General features: G+C 45.5%; 3 protein-coding genes across 3 annotated transcripts in view; 2 read left to right on the top strand and 1 right to left on the bottom strand.

Moving 5' to 3' along the window:
- The window catches only part of DNAH12 (dynein axonemal heavy chain 12), a 32,757-nt gene extending 27,401 nt beyond the window's left edge, over window positions 1–5,356 (top strand). Inside the window, exons 63-74 of the mRNA XM_053469599.1 lie at window positions 204–354; window positions 670–923; window positions 1,088–1,228; window positions 1,361–1,498; window positions 1,649–1,882; window positions 2,111–2,299; window positions 2,655–2,758; window positions 3,059–3,263; window positions 3,690–3,827; window positions 3,917–4,008; window positions 4,156–4,223; window positions 4,766–5,356. Of these exons, the coding sequence (XP_053325574.1) occupies window positions 204–354; window positions 670–923; window positions 1,088–1,228; window positions 1,361–1,498; window positions 1,649–1,882; window positions 2,111–2,299; window positions 2,655–2,758; window positions 3,059–3,263; window positions 3,690–3,827; window positions 3,917–4,008; window positions 4,156–4,223; window positions 4,766–4,956 (1,905 nt within the window). The 3' untranslated portion in view covers window positions 4,957–5,356. The remainder of the gene's footprint in view (window positions 1–203; window positions 355–669; window positions 924–1,087; window positions 1,229–1,360; window positions 1,499–1,648; window positions 1,883–2,110; window positions 2,300–2,654; window positions 2,759–3,058; window positions 3,264–3,689; window positions 3,828–3,916; window positions 4,009–4,155; window positions 4,224–4,765) is intronic.
- Window positions 5,357–6,108: 752 nt separating this feature from the next.
- ASB14 (ankyrin repeat and SOCS box containing 14) lies at window positions 6,109–11,504 on the top strand. Its single transcript, XM_053469514.1, has 10 exons — window positions 6,109–6,202; window positions 6,684–6,816; window positions 7,377–7,429; window positions 7,689–7,820; window positions 7,917–8,075; window positions 8,381–8,626; window positions 8,905–9,076; window positions 9,249–9,792; window positions 10,106–10,259; window positions 10,802–11,504. The coding sequence occupies exons 2-10, from the start codon at window positions 6,695–6,697 to the stop codon at window positions 10,978–10,980; spliced, it is 1,761 nt and encodes a 586-aa protein (XP_053325489.1). The 5' UTR covers window positions 6,109–6,202; window positions 6,684–6,694; the 3' UTR covers window positions 10,981–11,504.
- A 419-nt stretch (window positions 11,505–11,923) lies between these two features.
- APPL1 (adaptor protein, phosphotyrosine interacting with PH domain and leucine zipper 1) lies at window positions 11,924–21,231 on the bottom strand. Its single transcript, XM_053468972.1, has 22 exons — window positions 21,053–21,231; window positions 20,327–20,425; window positions 19,990–20,049; window positions 19,624–19,695; window positions 19,392–19,479; window positions 18,965–19,006; window positions 18,664–18,722; window positions 18,382–18,528; window positions 18,051–18,133; window positions 17,681–17,839; window positions 17,350–17,538; window positions 17,053–17,095; window positions 16,579–16,635; window positions 16,345–16,436; window positions 15,305–15,481; window positions 15,112–15,161; window positions 14,788–14,962; window positions 14,487–14,523; window positions 14,192–14,338; window positions 14,023–14,073; window positions 13,812–13,901; window positions 11,924–13,280 (listed from the first exon to the last, which is right to left on the bottom strand). Exons 1-22 carry the CDS (start codon window positions 21,104–21,106, stop codon window positions 13,131–13,133), a joined length of 2,121 nt encoding a protein of 706 aa, XP_053324947.1. The 5' UTR covers window positions 21,107–21,231; the 3' UTR covers window positions 11,924–13,130.
- Between the last annotated feature and the right edge of the window lie 4,252 nt (window positions 21,232–25,483).

Below are 25,483 nucleotides of genomic sequence, written 5' to 3'. Positions count from 1 at the left end.
GTGGCGATGGCGCTGGAGGTCCACGTGGGTCTTATGGTGGAAGTCCTGGGCACCACGTCGCTCATCGCAATCGCCTCCCAGCAGCCGACACGATGTTGCCGTTTGAACGTTGAAGGAACTCTCCCCTCACACCGAGCCGCTCCTGAGGCTACCGACGTGGGGTATTTATACCTAAATATTCTACCCTCCCCATGTTCCCGCAGATAACCCCCGCCGTCACCAGCTACGTGACCGATAAACTGGGAAAGAAGTTTGTGGAGCCGCCGCCGTTCGACTTGTCAAAGAGTTACCTGGACTCCAATGCCACAATCCCCCTGATCTTTGTGCTGTCGCCGGGGGCTGATCCGATGGCAAGTGAGTGACCCAGAACGGTCTCCGCGCGTGGAAAACGCTTGTGTTATTGTATCGGATTTAGAAAAATATCTAGTTTTCCTATTTTAGCGTATTTTGAGGAATTCTAACATCTCGGGTATCTTTCTGCGTCCTTATTTCATATGACTGTGAGGGGGCCGCTCGGGAGGGAGGTTTCTTTGCCTGCATTGGTGAGACGGGAAGGCATCTGATACGTTGTATTTCACATTAATTATTACGCTGAGTACTTGCATTGGGCAGAAACAATCGCCAGCCGCTGGCCGAGGGACGTTACAGTGACCAATCTGCTTGTTTAAGGTTTGCTGAAATTCGCCAACGACAAAGCCATGGGGGGAGATAAATTCCAGGCCATCTCCCTGGGACAGGGCCAAGGGCCCGTGGCCACCAGAATGATTAAAGAGGCTTTAACAGCGGGAACGTGGGTCTGTCTACAAAACTGCCACCTGGCCGTGTCCTGGATGCCCACGTTGGAGAAGATTTGCGAGGAATTCAGCAGCGACGTTTGCCACCCGGACTTCAGGCTGTGGCTCACCAGTTATCCGTCACCAAAGGTGAACCAGAGGGGCCACCGGCATGGCGGGGATATTTGCTTCACTGTTTATCCTGTGTGGTTCTCGTTCTCGGGTCAGACGCGTTTCACCCGGAATGCTTTCTTCGCGTGTCAAGCTTTGAACCTCTGGACGTGACTTGAATGAATTGAACTTTCTTCTTGCAGTTTCCAGCCACCATCCTTCAAAACGGGGTGAAGATGACTAACGAGCCCCCGACCGGCCTGCGGCTGAACCTGCTTCAGTCGTACCTTTCCGACCCCATCTCTGACCCCGAGTTCTTCGGCGGATCCCCTGGCAAAGAGCTGGTAACCGTCGCCGGGGGCTCTCGGGGCGTTTGGTTATTAAGCCGTCTGATAATATACAGCGCTACAGAATTCGATGGCGCTATATAACACAATAAATAATAATGATAATAATGACTCTCCTGCTCTTTGTAGATCTGGGAAAAGCTTCTCTTCGGAGTCTGTTTCTTCCATGCTTTGGTTCAGGAGAGGAAGAAGTTCGGCCCCCTCGGCTGGAATATTCCTTATGGGTTCAACGAGTCGGATTTGCGAATCAGCGTCCGGCAGCTGCAGGTAACGTTTATTAACGGCGCCTGCGGTGAGAATAACCCGCTGATACATCGCCTTTCTCAAATCGCAATATTCATTAAACAATCATTGTCCGTTTATTCTGCATTTTCCAAAGTTTATTATCGATAACCATTTACTAATAATCTATCCCAGCTGTTTGTGAATGATTACGAGCGCGTGCCCTTCGAAGCCATCTCGTATCTGACGGGGGAATGTAACTATGGGGGGCGCGTTACCGACGACTGGGATCGCCGCCTCCTGATGACCATTCTGGACGATTTCTACAACAACGAAATCATAGAAAACCCTCGTTATTCCTTTTCGCCAAGCGGCAACTACATGGCACCACCTCGGGGCTCCCACGAGGACTACGTAGAATTCATTAAGGTGGGATATTATTACGGTTTCACGAGAAGCTTCTTCATCGCCGTATAAAACAAAACAGAGCAAATTCCCCAAAACGGTGATTCTGGTGTCAGATAAAATTGGCCGCGTTTGCATTGTAAGCCTCAGAGATGTCACCGAGGAACCAGGTGTGGGTTATTTTGAAGCAGGGTGGTAAGGGTTAATCGCACGCGCTCTTATATGTGACTTTATTTCCTTAATTTCGGGCAGAGGCTTCCGTTCAGTCAGCATCCAGAGGTCTTCGGGTTGCATGAAAACGTCGACATATCAAAGGATCTACAACAAACCAAAATCATCTTCGAGTCTCTGCTGCTCACCCAGGGGGGCAGTCGGCCCGGAGGGTCCTCGGGGGCCAGCGATCACACCCTGTATGAGATTGCAAATGATATACTGACCAAGGTAAGGATGGGGGGGTCTCCGTACCCAAATGCCCCCAACCTGTTCCTCTATTCTCCGCTGCTCTCTTTATATGTGCCCTTCTCTCCTCCAACACACCGCCCCACCCTTGTCTCGTTCTATCACATCATTTCTCCCTGCCCTTCTCACTTTTTCTCTCCTATCATGTTCGTTTCTCCTCTCCCTTCTCTTTGTCTCTCCTCCATCTTGTTTGGTTGCCCTGCCTTTCTCTCCTTTATCCCTCTCCCTCTCCTCTCTGACATAGTGAATCTGTCCACTACTGCCGGGATGTTATTGGGGTAGGAAACGTGCTTCGTCCGCTCCGAGAGGCTTTTAAATCAAAACTTCAATCCTCCAGCTGCCCAAAGACTTTGACATCGAGGCGGCCCTGCAGAAGTTCCCGGTGCAGTACGAAGAGAGCATGAACACCGTGCTGGTGCAAGAGATGGAGAGGTTCAACAAGTAAGAGCTGATACCCGGTCAGAACACAATGTATCCGGAGCGTTAAACCTCTGCCACTGAGGGGAGGGCTGCACAATGTTACCCCTAGGAGGGCAGCAGGGGCAAAAAGGGTCTCTGCGCAGGCTGTGCCGGTGACGCTCCCTGGGAAGCCATAGAGCTGGATATCTATATCTGACATCGCGATGGGGACCAAGTTCTGCGGCTGGAAGTTCCCTCCCTGCCCCCGCTCGTCTCCCATAAACACCGAGATGCTCCGCGGAGCAACAAACCGATGATCATTCTTCCCGTTTTCTCTTCCAGTTTAATCCGAAGCATCCGGACGACGTTACAGAACCTGCAGAAAGCCATCAGAGGTCTGGTGGTTATGGACTCCGAGCTGGAAGCGCTGGCCGGCAGCTTAATCGTCGGCAAAGTTCCCGAATCATGGGCAAGACGTTCCTACCCCAGCCTGAAGCCCCTCGGAAGTTACGTCACCGACTTCCTGACGCGGCTAAAGTTCCTACAGGTAGGAAAAACTGCTCTTATAGAAACGGAAAGAGAAAGATGGATATTCCTGAGACGCTCGCCAGATACCTTCTAGTGACCAACATAGGAACCTAGAACCTGTCAGCAGATCGGCCCCATCCGGCCCCCCTCCTGTTTCTCCTGGTGTAACGACTCAAACCTTAATCAGTCGTTGGTCTCGTCTTAGATTCAGGAGCCGTATGTCTATCCCATGCATGTTTAATCCCCTCACTGTATTACCCTCTACCACTTCTGCTGAGAGGCGGTTCCACTTACCTTCCACCCTCTCAGATTAGTAAAACTTCCTTACAACAATTTTAGAGAACTAGCCACGTTCATCCATTGTTTTTGTTTTTGATCAGAGGTTAATTACTTCATATAATTAGTCTTAATTTATACTTTTATTCATTTTTATTTTATTTTTTAGAATTGGTTTGATTTCGGGAAGCCCAACGTCTTCTGGCTGTCGGGCTTCTTTTTCACACAAGCGTTTCTGACGGGCGCCATGCAGAATTACGCCCGCAAATACCGGATCCCCATCGATCTCCTTGGGTATGAATTTCAGGTGAGACGGAGAGACCGGGTCAGATTAACTCCTAAATGTCACATTTTACCGAGCACGTTCTCACCCGTTACCCGTTACCGGCTCCGCAGGTTCTGCCGGTGGACACGTCGGACTCGTCGCCATCCGATGGGGTTTATATAAACGGATTGTTTTTGGATGGAGCCCGGTGGGACCGGCAGAGGTGAGTGAATCAGACATCCGGCTCATTCCTTATTTATATCACATGATATTTAGAACGGTCACATCTTTAACATTCCAACCTACTAAAAAAACTATTTTTGTACTTTAACTAAATCCTGTGTTTGTTTCTTTAATTAACCCTTCACAGCGGCGTGCTTTCGGAACAACACCCCAAAATCCTCTTCGACCCGGTGCCCATAATCTGGATTAAACCAAGTGAGTGGGGTGATAGTTGGGGGGGGGAATGATAAAATTTAGAGAAGGAGAGGGGGGAGGGGAGCTAAAACGCTGTAATTTTTTGGTTTTGTGGTCATTTTAATGAAGGACACACATTGGAGGTGGCCCCTCGTTAACACAGCCCCGGGTCCAGCGACGGGATGAATCTGCCGTTAGATCTATTTCAGGCGTATGATCTATAATAATCCTGCGGCCGGGATCCCAGCACACGGCTTCTAACCGCTGGCCACTCGGTGACCTTGACACTGAGTCCTTGATGTCTGTAATACCGCATGCGGCCACAAGGGGGCATCCAACACATCGTGCATTAAGGGCCTCGGTGTTAGTGGATGGGGAGGAGAGCAGGGGAAACTAGAGAGTGAATAGGAAGGAGGGACAGAGGAGGAAGGATCAAAGAATCCTCGGTGTAAGCGATAAGCGACCGCGGCAAATCATTTTCTTGAGGGAAGAAGCTGCACTTGAGATGAAAACATATAAATCCTATAAAAAAAATCATCTGAAATATTTCTCTTCTCGTCAAGATAAAAAGTCAGACATTAAGAAGTCCGAGTCGTACGTCTGTCCTCTCTACAAGACGAGCGAGCGGAAGGGAACCCTGTCCACCACGGGCCACTCCACCAATTTCGTCATAGCCATGCTGCTGCCCACCGATAAACCCGTCAAGCACTGGATCAAGAGAGGGGTCGCCCTCCTGTGCCAGCTGGACGACTAAACCGCCGCGCGCCCGGGGCTGGGGCTAAAGCTTCCCTGTGTGTCTGCCTCCTACCCCTAAACTATTACTTTATTTAACCACAGACTGAAATGTTTTCCTTCCGTCTGTAACCTGAATCCCCAGTAATAATATAAAATAATAACTTTATTCGGTTTATTTTTTGAGGACCCCCCAGTTCCGGGGACGTTATGTGTTCGCGTTTCGCGTCTGGACGGCACATTTTTCAGATGTTTGAAGCGTTCAGTGTTTGACTCGTTTCGCTTGTCATTATCGTGGTTTGATGTATTGAATGTCCTCGCACTCTACGTCTCCACACAATCTGTTCAGCCAAATCTGTTTTACTTTCTATATATAAATCCTGTAAAGTATAAACTATATATAAATAAATATTTTACTTGGATGTAAGAACGAGTGTCATCCGTAATTTATCTTATTATTTAAAGGCACAGGCTAGCTCCTCAAATTTTTATGCATGTTGGAGCCCATCTCGCATGGACTCCAACGCATTTTACTGCATGGAAATTGGAGCATGCACTGGTTAGTTATTGTAATTAGAAGATAAGAGCGCTGTGTCACTTAACTCCTCCCCCAGCTTCCTCTGCAGCGAGCAGGAAGTGTTCGTTGGTACACTTCTTGCACATGCTCAGTAGCAATACCACGGAAGTCACTAAAGCAGCAGCAGCAGCCAATAACCTGTTAGCAAAACATCAGTGTTCCGGTAGCATTAACTAGAAGATCTAGTGAGCATGTGCAGGAAGCATACTTTAGTACGCAGCCTGCTGTCTGTCGGGGCAGCGGGGGGAGGAGCTAAGTGATACAGAAGTCTCTTCTTCTAACTCCTGTAACTAAAGAACGCCTGCACCGATTTGCATGCAGTAAAATGCATCGGAGTCCATGCAGAATAACCTCCAATATGCATTTAACAATAAAATGAGCCTGGAGCTCTCCTTTAACACTTTTATCTCCAGAAGCATGAGCCACGTATCGGATCGCAGCATTAGTCGTGTTAGTTAAAGGCTGACAAGCCTCCAAATCCTCTCTTGTGCGCTCTAATCCACCTGATTGTGTTACCAAACATAGCTGTCCCACGTGGGCAGTCCAGGGAGCGGATCCCAGACGGTCTTATGATCAGGTATTTATAGGCCGGTGGCTTTGCTACCGTGACGTACGTTCGGCTTCTGCAAGAGAATCATCTGGAACCAGAAATCGGTTTCTGAGATTGTTTTCCCGTCAGTGAGAGCGAGAGGTAAGAGTTTGTTTCTTTTATATATCTGCAGCTTTTAAAGGCAGCCGGTTGGGCCAGGAAGGTTAACCCTTAAAATACCAGCGGTCTCTCATATAGTTTATCGTAGGTCTTGAGAGGTCGAGTTGTTTGGCTTATAATTCAGGGAGAAAGTATATCAGACTTTTCAGATTGTTCTGTTTGGCCCCGAAAGGCCGATGGAAAGGGAGTGATGATAACGAAGGAGATACAAAGTAATACTCTTTTTATAAAAATCGGGGACTCTCATTTGTGTTAATTATTCACAAATTTAACCCTTAATGTCACATTTCAAAACCAAAAACCTCCCGGCGCTGAAAATATTGGGATTTTGTTACTTGACGTTTAAGTCTGTAAGCAAACCATGAATAATGATAACATTGCGACCGGAGGAGCTGCCTATCAGCACCGGAGCGGGGATAAATGACACAATAAGATCGCTCTTTCTGCCCCGTTCTGAGCGCAGGTTATGGTAAGATGGATTTCTGTGCGTTGGGCGAGGATCTGGATGACGACGTTGCTGCGCAGTACGTTATTCACCAAAGCCTGCGGGACGTCCACAGAAAGGAGTCCGTCATCGAGACCATGGAACGCAACAGGTAATATATTCATATAAAATGTATGTCTATATATTCTGTGTATATATATATTTATATAAAATGTATGTCTATATATTCTGTGTATATATATAGAAATATCCGCAAAGAAATCACTTTGCTAAAAAATGCTGATTATTTTTAAATAAAAACCTTACCCTGCGATCTCTTATTTAAGAAAATACCTCCTATTGTCCGTAAAACGCGATACAACTTGTCTGGTTTCACATTAATTGATACATTTCATTTCTCTTTTCTCACTTTTTGTATATTTTTATACAACAAAAGTCAATATATTTAACTTTTTTTTAAATAATGTCAATTCCTTGAAAGAAAACCTGAATTAAAATATTAACAAAAAAAACATCCACATCAGTAATTCTGGGTTTTATGCCGGACTGTTTTGCTATGAGGAAAATACTATATTCCCTGTTTTTTTATTAATATATTTATTATACTGGTTATTATAATTATTATATTTATCTTATTATTATATTTATTATTATTTTATTATATTATTATAATAATAATTATTATATTTATTATTATATTATTATTATTAGCACATTTTCCCTGAGTCCTGAACATGAGAAGATTGTGGCAGCGATACGGAACGGTACGTAAAAATACTCAAACAAGTTATTTACAGAATTAAAAGCGCGTTGGGGATTTAGATATTACGGGACGGTCATAGAGCTCGCGGCATTGAGCGGTTAAATTGGGGACGGGACAGGGACGTGGAATATATTTTATACGTCGCCTGCTATTGGCCACATCGGCCAGCCTGATGCCGTCTAATAATCTCGAATGTGCGAGTTCTGCGCGTATCGAATAATAATAAGTTACGTTTTGGATAAAATAGTTATTTCTTCCAGGTGCGGAGGAGGTGCTGGGGAAGTTATGTTGCCATCAGTCGGCATTTCTAGAGTCTGACGCCAGAGGCTGGACTCCGCTGCACGAGGCGGCCGTGCAAATAAATAAGAATATTTTGGAGATGGCGTTTAAATGTGAGTTTCCCGCATCTTTAATTTGATGTGAAATCCGTAACGTCCGGCCGCGGCGTGACGCCCTCCGTGTGACGCCCTCCGTGTGACGCCTTCCAGCCTCCAGCCACAGCGCGGGGGAGCCGCGGACGGCGAGAGGGGAGACCCCGCTATTCCTGGCCGTTGACAGCGCTAGACTAGAAAACGTTACCTTCCTTCTCTCTAACGGCTGTGACCCGGATGCAAAGAACGACGCGGACGAATCTCCGCTGGTGACAGGTAACGGTGACGACCCACCCGGCCCCCGTCTAGTCACCCGTTTCTCCCGCTGTAACGACTCAAACCTTAATCAGTCGTTGGTCTCGTTTTAGATTCAGGAGCCGTATGTCTATCCCATGCATGTTTAATCCCCTCACTGTATTACCCTCTACCGCTTCTGCTGGGAGGCGGTTCCACTTATCTACCACCCCCTCTCGGTGCAAAAATACGTTCTCATGTAACATCTAAGCTTCTGTTTATCCCATCTGGATGAAGCAAAATAAAACACGAGTATTTCCGGAATTTTATTTTGCGTTTTCCCCCAGCGATACGCCGCGGCTCGTACGACATCGCCTCTCTCCTCTTACGTTGTCACACAAACGTGGATCTGCCCTGCGCCGACAACAGGACTGCCCTGCACGAGGCGGCGAAGCTGGGTAAGAAGGATATGACGGGGCTCCTGCTGCGAGCCGGCGCCGACCCAAACTTCACCAGCAACTTCGGATTCACCCCGTTGGCGCTGGCCGCGCAGCACTGCCACACGGACGTCATGGAGATGCTCATTCAGAAAGGTACGGCCGTAAGGAAAATGGCGGACGCCGAACCGCCACGGAGGACCAAGGACGCCACCCCCCCCCGCATGGATAACCTATCAGTGCCTGTGTTTGTATCACATGACAATTAAGTGATCAAAAATGATCAATAAGTTAAACATTTTACACGATTAAAGAATTCTTTGAGGTTTTTAATGCTGCTTTCGATTATGTGAAATTCTACAGAGCAGGTGGTCCCAGTTTTCGTGGCTCCCGGTTAGCTTCACGCGTGTCCTTGATATGTCTGTATGTTTCAGGTGCCAGCGTGATGGCACAGGCGTCCGACTCGGCCTCCATTCTGTTCGAAGCGTCAGCCGCCGGAAACCCGGACGCCGTCTCTCTCTTGTTGGAATACGGGGCAGATGCCAACATCCCCAAACACTCGGGGCATTTACCCATCCACAGGGCGGCCTACAGGGGGCACCTCCTGTGAGTAACGGAATCAGAGGTAGATCGTTAGCGTAACGAGGCTCCGGATACTGAGCTGCGGATTCTCATTTCCCAATAAAGGGTTCCACGGGGGCCGTTACCGGATCCGGCCTCGAGGGGCAGCGGTTTGGGGGGCGCGGGAACGTCTTAGATATTCTCTTTCCGTTCGCAGAGCGCTGAGGCTCCTGGTCCCGGTCACCAATCACGCCGCCATCAGACGAAGCGGCATCAGCCCCATCCACTCGGCGGCCGCAGGCGCTCACCCCCAATGCCTCGACCTTCTCATCAGGACCGGCTTTGACGTTAACTTCATGCTGGCCCAGCGGGTCCGAAAAGGCTACGACGACGAGCGGAAGTCCGCCCTGTACTTTGCGGTTTCCAACGGCGACGTTCCGTCCGCCAACTTGCTCCTCGAGGCCGGGGCTCTGCCCAACCGGGACCCCGTGAACTGCCTGCAGGTGGCGCTGCGGATGGGGAATTACGAGCTGGTGGATCTTCTCCTCCGCCACGGGGCCAACGTGAACTACGTGTGCAGGGTTAACCCTTTACACTTCCCCTCGGCGCTGCAGTACGCTCTCAAAGACGAAGTCCTGCTGCGGATGCTGCTGAATTACGGATACGACGTGCGCAAGTGCTTCGACTGTCCGTACGGAGATAACGTCCATACCCCGTACGGATACGAAGGGTGGACCTCGACGGTCATCAAGGACACGGTGGTATGCAGTCCATTACTAACCCTAATCCAGGGGCAACTCTAGATAACGGGCAGGTGGGGGTTAAGACCATCTAAGACCACCCACTAGGGTAAAACACCCCAAATTTAGCACCAAAGCAAAAATATATCATTCCCACCAGTATATTTGGGGTGAATATTAACAGACGGTTGATAAAATGATCTCGGTGGTCTCCCATTAGGAGGGTAACCCTGGGCTATTAAACTCTGTGAGGTCAGAAGTAGGATTAGGGCAGAACTTTCTCAATCTGCCCCAGAAGAGGGGGGGGCGCTGACGCCACGTGTGTGTTTTTCAGTTCTGTGAAGTGATTTCGGTGACCTGGCTCCGGCACCTCGGGGGGAACGTGGTCCGGGTCATGCTGGATTACGTCGATCACGTTCCTCTATGCTGCAAACTGAAAGAGGTTCTTCAACAGCAGAAACCATGGCCGGAAATCTACAGCATATCAAGTGAGTGACGGCCGCGTATTACATCATATAAATGCAAAGGGCAAAACGCGCATGTGACAGGTGGGTAAGAAGCTGATAAACAGCCAATGGGAGACGAGATCTCTGCCCTGTCCGTCTTCTATTGGCTGCTCTGTGTTCTAAAGCAATAAAGAAATGGATACAGTGTTATTAACCAAAGAGATACATTGTTAGACTTTAGCTGAATTTGATACAAAGTTACTAAGCTTTCGGGACCTCAGAGGTCTCTCCATCATATGAGATCCAATCTGAATTATATTCCATTAAAAATTAAACGTCAGAAGCCATATAACTGTACAGGACATCGCGGCTATAAGAGACGCGGCCTCCAGACTTTAGTTACAAACTGAGTAAAATACATCTAGATCCCTAAAGTGAATGTTCTCGGGGCTCTGATCCGGTTGCCGGTCGGGTTCTGATCCGGTTGCCGGTCGGGTTCTGGTCCGGTTGCCGGTCGGGTTCTGGTCCGGTTGCTGGTCGGGTTCCGATCCCGTTCTGATCCGGTTCCGCTCTGTTCCTTGCAGCCAATCCGCGCTCCTTGAAGCACCTTTGCCGGCTGAAGATCAGGAGCTGCATGGGGCGCCTGCGCCTGCGATGTCCGGTCTTCATGTCATTCCTTCCGCTCCCCCATCGCTTAAAAGATTACATCCAGTACAAGGAGCACGACCTGTACGGCCAACGCAACATGGAGCGGAACTGGTGATTGTGCCCCACGCGGTTTCCATGGCAACGGTTTCCCGGAGCGCAGAATACAAACCTTGGAAACAGTCAGGGAGACGATCATCCAAATCACTCATCAGAAAAACGGCATTTACATCAACCACGGAAAAAAATACTAAAATCATTAACTCTTTGTGGTCACAGCTTCCCGGGCGCTTGTATAACTTCTTTAGTAACGATAGATTGCGAGCTTATCGGGCAAAGTTAGGTCAGTGCTTCACGGACATTCGCAGAACGTGTAGAGCTCAGGAGGATAGAGACAGCGGGCGAGAGGATGTCGGACGGACAGAGACGCGCCAACCGAACTGGAATACGAGAAAGTGCCTGCTGAGGCTTCTTACGCTTTTACTTTTGTTCCTCTTGAAGGGACGCTGTGGCACATTCTGTACCCTAATCTGTGCCGGGGGTTAACGCGCTTGCACCCGCATTGAATTCAAGGTTTTGGTTATAAACAGACAGACTCTGGTTTCTGTAAATTTCTGTTAATAAAGTGTGCATTTTTTTAAAGGTTGACTGAAGATAAGAGAATTCTGGTCCAAAATAAGACAAAAAAATCTGCTTTCGTTTTCTTGGGCCTTGATAGTAAGCGGCGCGTCCGAAAAAAATATACTAAACACAAGTTGTTCGTACAGATGAGCAAACCTGGGAGCTTCCTAGGCGAGGGTCCCCGGAGCTCTGCCTTCCTTACTGAGTGCTTGGGGGCGGGGAGTGGGAGGGACAGAGGTGGGAGAAGGTGGGGGTGGTCAAACATTGCTGCACTCCCTAGAGGTAAATAAAAGAAATTGACCCGGAGACCCTGGGAAGCAAAGCTTCACTCCGAGACTCCGGGTCAAACTCTGGGAGATCACAGAGGAAGGGAACAAAACTTTACAAATACAAGTAAAAAAATCCACAAACTCAAATAAAAACTGACAATGAGGACGCCGTTAAGATGCAGGTCAAGGTTTATTTTTGACCCCGCAAACAATTTCCAAGTACAAATTCCTTAATGGCCACAAGCACCACGGGGTGGTGTGATTGGAAAATACATATAAAAGACAGAAGGAGCGCAATCCCTATCATCCACGTCTACAACCCGCTAACAACCGAGCAAAGGCCACCCCAACATCAGCCTCAACCAAACGCACTCCCCTAATCCACCACAAATGCACAATTTCCAAACAAAGTAACTTTCGGCTTCACAAAACTTTGTCTTCTCCTCGGATTAGTGAATTCCCCTATTTACAGTAATTAGTGCAAAGCGGTACATTCACAGACGTCAACTTTTTTTCCTTGATGGTAGTTTTGATCGGGAGCCACGGACGGAGAGCTCCTCGGCCTCAATAACCGGACTGCTTGAGTTGCTTGATGCACGCGAAGGCCATGGCGGAATTAGCAAGAGATTCATTAAAAATAGTTACTTAGAAATGAAGTTGGATATTTCGTTTAATATAATTGTGTATAATTCTCTCTGCGTTTAGTGTTTAGAGCCCTAGTTCTCTGAGAGAAGCTGAGTGACGATCAAACCAAAAACCCTTCTCATTCAAAGTATCTGCCGTAGTTACCCTCCATAACTGCCCCGTCCCCGACATCCCACCGAGCATGCGCCAGGGGAAGATCGGCAGTAAATATCATATTTTAGTTACGATGTTGCCGCATTCTCTGCTGGGCGTCAGGAAATTTCATGATCGTTAACAACCCTCCACCCGAAGTGCATCCCGCGCTCATTCTGGGATAACAAACCTTTTTAACACCTCGTTGCAATCAACGCTTTCATTATATCGTCCATTAATCTACCAATTAATTAATTATCAAATCTAAAGAAATCACTGAACAAAAGACACAGGAGGAGTCGGGGTAATCTGGATGGGACCGGGGCAGCTTCTCTCACGAGTCCCGACAATCTTCCCGCGCAATATAACTGCAGCGCTTCTCTCATTTCCACGCGATAAAATGCAATGTCACGCACGACTCGCAATATCCCTTTACAGAAACCATGGCAATTATGTTTTTTTTAAAGGCAAAACAACGCACGGGGCATCGTTTTGTTAAAAAAAAGGCTTTCGTAATATTAATAACAGAAAAGGAGCGTTTGATTCCGTTTGCCTGGCACGCGTCTTGTGCTACTGACTTCAGCCCAGGACTCTCGCCGTCTCACGCTTCAGATTCTCGTTTTTTCTTCACGTCTTCGCCAACATCGCTGTCCTCCGATTGGCTGCTGCTGAGAACCACAAACTGCCCGTCCGCACCCGCCTGGTTTGGTCTGCTCGACGCCGCAATCAGACGGCTCTGCTCTTCCAGATCCTGGGAGAAATTAAGAACAGAATAGCTGCTGTCAAGTGATTCCCATATCGATATATATTAAATACCAATATACGGTACATTAAATACCAATATACAATTAATACCAATATACATTAATTACCGATATACATTAAATACCAATATACAATTAATATCAATATACACCAAATACCAATATACATAAATTATCGATATACAATTAATACCAATATACATTAAATACCAATATATACATTAAATACCAATATACATTAATTATCGATATACACTAAATACCAATATACACCAAATACCAATATACGGTACATTAAATACCAATATACATTAATTACCGATATACATTAAATATTGAATATCTGTTTCCTATTCATTTAAGGATAAATATCCCTCTGCCAAAAATGTGCCGACCTCTTTGCGTTCGTTAGAAGAACCCCGATACATTTCGCTCGCCCTCATACCTCACGTCCGATTCTTAATTCTGTAATTTAGGAGATCCCAAGAATTCCAGCAGGAAACTAAGGCTTGTTTTACCTTTTCTATCTGCTTCTGTTTGTTGATTTCTTTTTGCTGTTTTTCTTTAACTTTCTCCATTTCCTTTTGTTTTTCAGACGCTCTGCGATCCTGGGAAAAAGGGAAACGGGGGGGTTATGCGCCTGCCCTGGGGTGTCACCGATCGCCTTCAACACTTATAACACTATATAACTATTACTTATACACTAATACAAAGGCAAACACCACTCACCAGCTCCGCGTGCAGCGCTATCTGCTTCGCCAATCCGACGGAATCACAAATCTAGTAACAAAAGGGAAATAAAAGAATTATTAGCGTTATTCGGAATGCGATCTCGGATCTGCGGAGCCAGTAACAGCATCACTAGAGACATCTATTCTGGATAAATTCACACAAATACCTTTTCACCCTCGTTGTTTGACTCGAAAATATAACAAACAGAATACTGGCGACCCTCGGATCCCCCGCCGGGCGAGCGGAGCACAAACCCAAACAGACGCTTATTTTCCTGGTGGGTGGCGTACAACACGACGCTGGGTAACGGAAACTGGGGGGGGGGAGAATAAATAAAATATTACAACCAAATGTATTATTATATACAGTTTAAAGGCAAATATTATGTGACCATAAGAGCTGAAATGCCCTTAAATATAAGACGAATGATGTTTAAGGAAATCTCAGTATAATTCACTCACCCTCAGCCGCGTGACTTGTGTTTGTGGATCGATCAACCTGTCAAAGATAAAGTGTTTATATCTCAAACCCGAGCCAACGGAGTCTCCGACAGCTACGGTAAAGATCTATACTGTGCGTATACATACACGGAGCTCAGACACAGGCTCTATGGAGGATCCGTCATTAATTAAATTAATTAATTATCCATAAAGTGATATTTGTTCATTTTCTGAACAAATCGGGTAAACGTACCCAATAAATAATGATCATCTTTGGCATACTGGAGATGCCCCGATAGGGTTAATCATGGCAGTAACTCACTTTAAACAATCGCAGGTCACGAGGAGGTGGGATTCGGTCATCCGGAAGATGTTATGTATGGCGCGGGCCGCCAGGATCTGCCGCATGGTTTCATATACAACCTCCGTGCTGTCATCGGCTTTAACCTCCATAGACCCCAGAAACCGGACGATGAACAGCTGGTGGAGAATGGAGTCTGAAACACGCGGCGGGAGAGGAAGGCAGACACGGATCAGGTCGTGATAACACCAGGAACACAGAAAAGAGGCAGTCAGGGAAAACAAATTGAGTACTAATGACACGTATGATGATTACGTGTTCAAAAAGAAACGGCTGTTCAGTCACCTTCAGACGATTCCGATTTCTCTCCAGATTCACCAAAAGGATTTGTTCGTCTAAAAAGACAGAGAAAGATGAAGTAAATGCACCAATTTAACACTTAAGGTGTAATAAAAGAGGAGCGTCGACCCTCAGAACAGACGAATCGATGTCCTGGTAAACTTTATAGAATAATACAGAGCAGTTAATGCCGCCCTACCTGCCAGACTGGGATTTTGGTTGCCCGGATTGGTCTTCGCTGACGGGAGAAATGATATCAAACTGAATTGGGGTATCCGGCGCTACGATGGCGTCCAGGGAGAGCGCAGTGAGTGCCGAGGAGTCCGATCCCACCGAGCTGGTGCTGTTTGTACGCGCGGTGCGAGGGCGAGACGATCTGGAGGAAATGAGAGGTAGAATCAGCTGATGTATCGCGTTTAACATACCTGCCGCTATCCGGATTCATACGAGCGCCGCATTGTCTGCCAATCACAGGGCATCGGATTTCGGAGAATGGTTTCCTAAATAAGTCACTCGAGACATATCAGTAATAAACCCGACGACCATAACATTCGGCAGAAACCAGAATAACTCGACCCCCGAGAGGGGTTTTGCAGAACCTAAAGACAGGAGATTAAGGGGCAGTTTTACAATCCCCCGCGGGTGTCTCGTTACCACTCAGGATTATTTTATCGGCCCTGCTGGTTCTCAACTGGAGACTTTCCCAAAGGCCTAAGGTCTGAGGGCCAAGACGTCAGGGGCCAGCGATCCTTATTTTAGACGCAGCTTTCTGCTGCGGGTACGATATATTATAATATATATATTACATATTATAATATATATTATATAAAATATTTTTAATATATATATATATTACACATAATAATATAATATTATATATTATCTAAAATATAATATTCCACAGATGCATCACTTGTAAGCTCATGAGCGGCGCCCCCAGACGCCCAACTTTCTCTTCTATTATAAAAGTGTCATAAAGCTTAGACGGCAGCTCACAGCAGGGTCCTCAACTCCTGTTATATCTGTAAATGTACCCGTGTTATATATTCGTCACATCCCATATTTAAGTTGTACAGCGCTATGGAATATGTTAGAGCTTCATAGAGAACAAGAGTAATAAATACCTCCCTGTGATCTTGACAACTACAGAAGCGAGCGAATTCTGCGGGGTAACTGGGTTAGAACCCGCTGGGTTACGGGATCCTTCGCTGTATGAGAGGGGCTCTTCCTGAAACTTACCCCGAGGGCTTTAGGCTCTCATGCCGCTGCTGGAAGGAAGGAGAAGGAGTGACGGCCTCCAGGGCCGACTGGTTCACTCGCGCCGCAGTCTCCTAGGTTAGAAACAGACAGTCTACACTCAGAAGGCTTTATCAAAGAACCTCATTCAAATTCTTTGCTCAGAAAAACGTCAAAATAAACTATTTTTGGACAATTCTAAAATCCCCAAAATTCCAAAAAAATAATTGGACGTACCTCAGGATTGTCGGTTAAATATATGCGTTTAGAGATGTTATTTATTGTAGTAATCCACTGCAACGACAAACAAGTATTATTATACATTTTATATAATTGTAGCAGCTCATTATTATACCCACATTAACACTGTGTGTGCCGGAGCAATAAACAAGCCCAGACGCTACCAAACACATGATTTCTTGCATAAAATTCCAGACTAAGGTCGTGAGTGAGTGGACAGAATTAATTCCTACATACAGCATACAGAATAAAATATATCTGATAAAAATAACACACAAAAAAATGTATCACTAATCAAATTTGGCAAAAAAAAAAAAAAACGTACGAAATAATCAAAATAATGATAATAAATACAAATAAAAAACAGAAGATATAGAATAACCAAATAACTTATTATAACCAAACCACAGCAATTTGTAAGTAAAATCAGAGAGTAACAGAAATACAGAGAGAATTATTTTGTGTCCGTACCTCCTCGCTGTCCTTCCTGCTTTCCGCTTGTAAGATTACAGACCTTAAAATAAAAAAAGACATTAAATAGAGAAATCTCAGAGAATCCGAGAATACGCACTAACGCTGTTAAGGTTCGGTTTAATCTACAATCAAACACTTAGAACTAACAGAGCGCAGGGTATTTATTTGGGGTTTGAATGGCTGATTTTGTTATATCCGACCCACTCAAAGCCTCCGGCGGTCAGATAATTAACCCCTTTAACCCGGCGGGGGATACAGTAAAGCAGACGTCCCCAGTGCCCGTTAGGTACTCACTTTTTACCATCGAAAGCCGTAATCTGGAAGCAGTATCTCCTGTCCTCGGAGTCCACGGCCATCACCGAGCAGTTATCGATGTCCATGACGAGACCTCCGGCCACGTCCCCCCTGGCCTGGCTCATCAGATTCCCTCCCTGAGTGAAGAAGTAATTTCTCTCCCAGCTCGAAGACACCAACCCGGTTTTACTGGAAGAGGAAGCGGCAAAGACGTCACACTCCAGCACACGCAAATTACACGCCAAGGACACGCAACTAGCTGTCCACTAAAGAACGGGCGATGTATCTGTCCTCCCTCATTGACAGAAGACACGTGATGAAGCGCTCGTACTTGCGAATGTTGAGGTAGCCGGCTTTACGGGTTAAGTTGCGATTGATGGGAAGCTTTTTTGGGTCGGGATCCGGTAAATATAACGGTTCGCTGGCCACCTCCATGTCCTGTATCGTCTGCTGCATGTTTTCCAAGTCGTTGTCCATTTCTCTGCGGACGCTGCGACGGGGAAATAAAAATCATATGTCACGGGGGGGGGGGAGTTCTATGTCTATCGGTGTCCGAAAAGAAATAAAGTTGGGAGGTTCAAAAAGACAATAAACCGTCTGCCGCGGGGTCGGTAGAAGTTGGTGAATGCACTTTTTTTTTTTAATACAATAAAAGGGTTAACAAACAGCAAATGAAAGATTTACAATAAAACGCCACTCACTTCTGCACGCTCGTACCGATGTTCGTCAGAAATTCCTCCAGCTGATCGTTGAGGTTTTCTGAGCCCATTTTGAAAAAGTTTATCTTTATTAAAAAAGAACAAATGTAGATCACAAAAAAACAAATTACAGAGAAAAACATTAAAATGATTCAACCAACAAGGAACACACGGAACATAACAGGACACACGGATTGGAACTGGTTTCAGTGGCCAGAGCTACGCGCCCCCCCTCCTCCCCCAGTATAAACAGTGATGGTTATAGAGTCCGGCACCGGTGATGCCAGGAAAGCACCTGCATGCATTACGAGGGTGCGATCATCTAAACGGTTACCTGCGCCTGCATGTACCCCAACAGCGGCTCCAAGATGGCGGTGCGTTTCTTGTACTGGATGACGTTTAAAGCACAGAAGTAATGCATCATGGTCTGGTGCTGCTTCTTCCTGGCCGTGTACACGTCCTCCGTGGCTTCGAATTTGGTCTACGAAATAAAACGTAAGCGCGTCGTGTTAATGCACTGGCACAAGGGGGGGGGGGCGCTTATCCGTGGCATTAACCCGCGGTGCCAGGAACGGGTTAATCATTCCCACCCTATGTAATAATGTCATAATACAACCTTTTCATTCTCTCTCTTTTTGGACAGCCGGCTGTACCGGTTAATCGCTTGATCGTGGTCTAAATGAGAAAAGGGAAAGCAAATTATTTTAAAGACTATTATTTGGGGTGATGAGTGTAAAAAAATATAAAAAATATATCAATAACTAATCTTACAAAACGGTCATTTAAGTCTCATTCATAACATTTAGACAGGAAGAGTTTTCACTGCATTTGTTCTACACAGTGCAGTCATACATTCAATAACTCAAACTGAATATTTCTATAAATTCTCTCTAGTAGAATATAATTCGGATACGTACCGTTACTGGCCATTTGGAAAATTTCTTTAAAAGTCAGGATTTCTGGAACGAGAAATAGAAACATCAGGAATCTCGTCGGCGGAGGAACGGAAAGCAGGCGCATGAGTAACGGGTCCGGCGGTCTCAAGGACAAAAGACAGAATTCCGTCTTCTTTTCCCGCAGCTCCCCTTCTCTTGCCTCTTCTTGTTCTTCTTTCTTCGTCCTCTTCTCCGTTAACCAGGCCTCCCGGAGCACTTCTGCAATAGGGCGGAGCCTCTGTGCACACCCTCTCCCCCAATTGGAGGAACAGAAGAGAGGTTGTCCCTCTGTGGCTCCGCCCTTTGGCTGAAGTGCTCCAAGAGGCCAGAATATAAGAGTTTAAAGCGAGCCGCCTAGAATCGGGGTAATTCGGTACTTTTCTCGGAGGGGCCGGAGAATCGGGGTTACCTTTTAAATCCCGTTCTTTAAACTGGCTGATCGGAAACATCATGGCGTCCGCCAGCTGGGTGGAGAGTACGGCGTGGCAGGAGCTTAGCTGTCGGGATAAACGTGAGCCGGTAAGAAGAGGGGGGCTGGGTGAATAAACCGGTACAAACATATTCATGCAAACGGGGCCAGCAGAGGGAGCCCGGTTCAGATGTCGCCGGCCCTTTAAGTGCATGCGCTCCGCGGGACTTACTTCATCGATGACTTTGGAAAACTGCTGGAGCGTTGAAGTCATGACCTCATCATCGCCCCCGAGAGGGAATCTCTGCGAAACAAACAAAACACTCAGTCCGCCTCCCAGCGGAAGAAGCCAACAGCGGCTGCGGAACTACAACTCCCATGATGCCCCCCCAGTACTGTAACCTCTGTTTGTGTGACCCAGACCACCCCTTTGATATTGACCCTTCGTTCTCAGACGCCCAACCCTTTGGCATTTCCAGAGTTAAAACTGCAATTTAAAAACACAGAAAATGTTCCACGCAGGAGGTCGCAGTCCGGCAGCTCACGTTGGGTCCCGGGAATGCCGCAGCGTAGACCACCCCATTGATTTTTACCGTACCTGTTTCTCGTATTCTTTCAGGAGTTTGGAAGTCAGGTGGGTGGCCGCGCTCAACTCGTTCTACGAGCAAACAGAAAGGATTAGAGCTCGATAACAGCGGGCAAAGCGCTCCGGTCCCTCTGCTTCCCCAACCGTGTGTGTATGTGTAAATGTGTATGTGTGTGTAAATGTGTGTGTGTGTGTGTGTAAATGTGTATGTATGTGTAAACGTGTGTGTATATGTGTAAATGTTTATGTGTAAACGTGTGTGTGTAAATGTGTATGTATGTATGTATGTATGTGTGTGTGTTTGTGTGTAAAGACCCCCCCCCTTCTCGCTGCGGTCTGCCGTTTGCACCTGGGCGTCGTAGATCCGCTGCATGGCGCGATACAGCTGACCGGTGTAACTGGTGATGGCCGCCGCATCCTCTTCAAACACTCCCAGGAGCGAGCGAGTCTGCCGACAACGTGACAAAGTCAGCGAAACACAAACACCCATCACACCCCCACCAATCAACACCGAGAGTGCCAGAGCCCCCGCGGTGTCACCCATCCGGGACCGCAGTGTCACCCATCCATGGTTGCTATGGTGATAAGACCTCTTTTAAAAGTCACCATCTGGGCTACCAGGGTGTCACTGTTACTGTCTCGGGGTATGAGGGTGTCACTATCTCGGGGTGTCACTGTCACTGTCTCGGGGTATCGCGGTGTCACTGTCTCGGGGTATGAGGGTGTCACTGTCACTATCTCGGGGTATCACTGTCTTGGGGTATCGGGGTGTCACTATCTCGGGGTGTCACTGTCACTGTCTGGGGGTATCACTGTCTCGGGGTGTCACTGTCACTGTCTGGGGGTATGAGGGTGTCACTATCTCGGGGTATCGGGGTGTCACTGTCTCGGGGTATGAGGGTGTAACTGTCTCGGGGTATCACTGTCACTGTCTGGGGGTATCGGGATGTCACTGTCATTATCTCGGGGTATCACTGTCTTGGGGTATCGGGGTGTCACTGTCACTGTCTGGGGGTATGAGGGTGTCACTGTGTCACAGGATCTGCCCCTGTGCCCCTCCCCAGTAACCTCTGACCTGGGGACTGTCCTCCAGGGTCTCCTCGATGGGCAATTTGTCGATGCCGAGCATGTTGGGGCTCCTCGGGGTAACAGGGGCAGAGTTGGGGTTCGCGGGGTCCCTCGGCCAGGCTCGGGGTGTCTCGGAGCTGGAGATCCCGAGCAGCTGATGTGCGGGCCGGAGAGACTGACAGCGGATGTCCCGCCCCGCCAGCGTCTCATTGGCTCAAGGGGAAAGTCTTTCAAAAACAGAGCTCTCTAATTGGCCCGTAGAAACGCCATTCACGCCGGGTTACTAAGGGGTGGGGTAGGTAGGAAGTTGTCATGATGACGCGAGATGCCAAACATCCTGCACATGCTAAACGTGATACGGTGACATATTACATGGGGTACAGCGACATGCATGATATACAGTGACACGCTACATGGGGTACAGCGACATGCATGATATACAGTGACACGCTACATGGGGTACAGCGACATGCATGATATACAGTGACACGCTACATGGGGTACAGCGACATGCATAATATACAGTGACACGCTACATGGGGTACAGCGACATGCATAATATACAGTGACACGCTACATGGGGTACAGCGACATGCATGATATACAGTGACACGCTACATGGGGTACAGCGACATGCATTATATACAGTGACATGCTACATGGGGTAAAGCGACATGTATGATATACAGTGACACGCTACATGGGGTACAGTGACATGGATGATATACAGTGACATGCTACATGGGGTAAAGCGACATGCATGATATACAGTGACATGCTACATGGGGTACAGCGACATGCATGATATATAGTGACACGCAATAACAACATAACTAACGTGCACATTGTAACAACATACACACACTCACACATTTACACATATGCTCTCACACCATACACTTACACACTGCTGCCGCCTGCTACCATAGGGCCGCATACATTGGGCACCTGGGATTCCGGGGCCACGGGTCATGCTAAACACAGTGAGCATGTAAAGGGAATCCCTTAGTGTACTGGCCCTGACTGTGAAGATTTTCTGCCTGGGGGATTTAAGCCGGGATTTATTAATCTCCAGGCCTCGTCTCCGAGTCGTTACGAGCGCACTGTACCTCTTCTTAGTTATCCTGTAAGCCGTAAAGCGCAGAGTACATCTGTGATAAATAAATGTATGCGTCAGAGTTTGTACACTTTTTTTAAGGTCAATCTGAGTGATTTATGTCGTTTTAGCGATACGGAGCGCTCTGCCCGGCGGCAGCCACTAGATGGCAGCGTTTTCTGTATCAATTCTTTGATTGTCCCTTTAATCAATTTTTAGGACCAAAATTTAGGACTGAAGGGGGGATTTTAAGGGGGGAGCCCAGCCTTTTCTGGGCTTCTTGTTCCAAATGCATGGGGGGGGGTATTTTGCAGTGAGCTTTTCTGCCATTGCCGCTCACAAAGCAATTGAATATGCATTCTTCTTTTGTGAGACTGGAAGCTATCCCTTTAAGGTGTTTCAGATGAATATATTTATATATTTATACATTTTTATTTCTTTTATATATATATGTTTTAATGCCTCCAAAAATCATTTAATACATATATATATATATATATATATATATATATATATATATATATATATATATATATGATATATATAATACTTATGGAATTGAGATGGGATCAGAATTGCTCCTGGAACGGGGCGTTAGTATTTACCTGAAAACTCAATTACTGCGCTCAATTTGCTGTAAAACCCTCTGCCTTGCAATTCGTTTTAAACCGTCTTCTGTAAACACGTCTGCTGCTTGGCTCCCGATATCTGTACGAGGGGTAACTACGTTCCACTTTGTACCATTAATATTCCCAGCTTAGTGTAAGGGGACTCATTAGGGTATTAGAAAAGATTTGGATAATGTCATTTTCCCAGGGCTGAGTGGGGGTTAAACTGTCTCTGCTAATGCGTTATTACAATTAAGCAAAAGTGTTACTTTGTGAAAATCCCCTAATTACCAGCTCCCGTTTTACAGAGCGAATGGGACTAACGTGTAAGAGGAACTTAACCGCTCGGTAATGCGAAGCTAACGACCAATTGTTACACGATTTTCAGAGTCGCATTAAAAAACAATACGACGGAGGCTTATAATCCGTTTATATAGAAATAAAATAAAATAATAAAGATAACAAAAAAAAAAAAACCTACAATAATAATATAAATAATAATAAAAAAAATACCAACAACAACAATAATAAAAATAATAACAAGAATAATGATAATTATATTTTTATTGTGAAATCAGTATACTTATTTTCTGTTTAATATTTAGAGTTTTTTATTTCATGTATTTTTCTTTAATAACATACACTATTTTTCATATTATAGGAGTGCCGATTACTTTTGTCGTAAGAGTTTTTTCTTACTAATTAAATTGATCATTTGATTGATTTCATTTCTTTCACCTGATCTTTCTGTTCATTGGTAGATTGATATGTGTTTGTAGTTTGTTGTATAACACGCGTGAAGCGTGAAACACATCATGTTTTTATTACATGTTTTTATTACATTTATAGGGTAATTTGGTCTTTATCAGTAGCGTGTTGGGGTATTCACTAATTCTTTAACTCATTTGCCAGGTTGATGAGTTTCACCAAAGCGGTGACTGCGATTTTATTTCCGCTCAGGCCGAGTCTGAGTTTGAGATCTAAATAAACCTGGGGCCCATCGGAGCGGATATCAGCCCCCCCGTTACATATAAGGCCATTAAGTCATATGGTTGCCCAAAACAAAGGAAACGTTAATCCTGCAAGCAGAAAAAAAAACATCTATGGGGTTTATTCACTAAACAGTGAGTTGTCTATCTTTTATATATATATATATATATGTAGCAAGTCTATGGAATACTCCAGTGGTTTCCATGGCTTCCCCTATTGTATCCGTATATATTAGGACGCAATATTTTTTTGTAAGGGGGCGTTGTATTTTTTAGCTCCTCCCACAGCGCAGAGTGGAATTTAAGCCCCGTTTGCTAGCACTTCTTATTCTAAAAATATTTCCGTCCCTTTATGATCGGCGCATCTTGCTCTTGGCAGGATCAGGATCGCGTAAATCACATTTACGATCCGCCTTTCCGCTGCCAAACTCTTCTCTCTCTCTTGTTGTAAAACGGATACTTTATAAATGTTTCCAAAGGCAGTTTTTTCGGCCGTTTACTTGACCCCAAGTTCCTTAGAAAACTCAGAGTATCTGGCGCTTTTTTTTATCTTTTACATTTTCATTTATTTCCTAGGAAAAACTTCTTTCCAGATTTCATTTTCTGGAGCATTGTGTGTGGGTTTGGATGACACAGATGACATAAATTTACATGAAATAAGAGGAATTTCACCAAAAGCCAAAGATATATATATATAAACGGTATATATTAGAACTACAGCGGATGTGGGAATTATGTTATAAATTTATATTCTCTCCATATATATATATAAAAGTCCAAAAAGCGAAAAGTATTCACCAAATGTAAGATAAAACCCCTTTTTAAGGGTAAACCTATCTGTTTCTAGTATCTTTTTTTTTTTAATTTTTTAATACTATTTTACTCTTTTAACTTGGTGTCTTTTATTTAAAATTTCTTAATGTTCCCGTGTTTCTCATAACCGTCACAGTTACTGCTAATAAATGTAAATTTCTTCTTTATCGCCCTTAAATAAATATAATTCAAAACAAAAGTTCAGTAGCATAAATTACACATTTTGTGAATCCCAAAATATTTTTTACGTCCAGTTGATTTTTATTATTTTTTTTTATTATTATTTTTTATGTCATTTATACATTTATTATCATTTTATTAAATAAATAAATACATGAATAATATATGAATTAAATGTAAATATATATTTATTTATTTATATATATATAAATACGCACATATATAAACAATACGCGCATGGAGAAGTGTAGATGACCTGTGTGTGGAAAACAAATTATCACACCTAGTAACTGATCAATTTGTTGTAAATTTCCCTTTATGCAAATCGCTTAAGTCTAAGCAGTAATTGGTAAATAAACGAGCCCATTCTGATTTTAAATAGTGGGCGCAGCCGTCCACGTCGTCTAATCCCGGCCCTTGGAACGCAATTACATTGACTTTTACCATGGCAGCCAGCCCCGCGCAGTGTGCCTTCCGCCAGGAGCTATTGCTTCTCTATTGACCACATTAACTGCTACATATGCATATGAAATACGCGCAGGCATTTTTATCAGGATTACCCTAATAGCATTAAGAGATTAGTTTATTTATTTATTTCCTCGGGGAGGTTGGGATACAAATAAAATAATCGAGAACGCTTGAAAAAAAACCTCGGCGATTTTGTTCTAGGTTCACAGAAAGGCATCCATTAAATGATAAAATAAAGGGAAAAATATAAAATGTTATACGCTGCTGGTTCCACATAAAAGTCG

Source organism: Spea bombifrons, chromosome 6 (assembly GCF_027358695.1).
Source record: "Spea bombifrons isolate aSpeBom1 chromosome 6, aSpeBom1.2.pri, whole genome shotgun sequence".
NCBI lineage: Eukaryota > Metazoa > Chordata > Amphibia > Anura > Pelobatidae > Spea > Spea bombifrons.
The sequence above is the reverse complement of the archived record's forward strand: the minus strand, read 5'-3'. Positions and strand labels throughout refer to the sequence as shown.

Bases quoted from the DNA above. Each gene is read 5' to 3' on its own strand.
- APPL1 (XM_053468972.1), bottom strand. From the start codon at position 21,106: ATGCTCGGCATCGACAAATTGCCCATCGAGGAGACCCTGGAGGACAGT. The intron at 16,437-16,578 runs GTACGTCCAATT...TTTCTAACCTAG, and splicing joins ATTTAACCGACAATCCTGAG to GAGACTGCGGCGCGAGTGAA. The intron at 14,339-14,486 runs GTGAGTGAATTA...CCCCCCCCCCAG, and splicing joins CACAAGTCACGCGGCTGAGG to TTTCCGTTACCCAGCGTCGT.
- ASB14 (XM_053469514.1), top strand. From the start codon at position 6,695: ATGGATTTCTGTGCGTTGGGCGAGGATCTGGATGACGACGTTGCTGCG. The intron at 8,627-8,904 runs GTACGGCCGTAA...TGTATGTTTCAG, and splicing joins GGAGATGCTCATTCAGAAAG to GTGCCAGCGTGATGGCACAG. The intron at 10,260-10,801 runs GTGAGTGACGGC...TGTTCCTTGCAG, and splicing joins GGAAATCTACAGCATATCAA to CCAATCCGCGCTCCTTGAAG.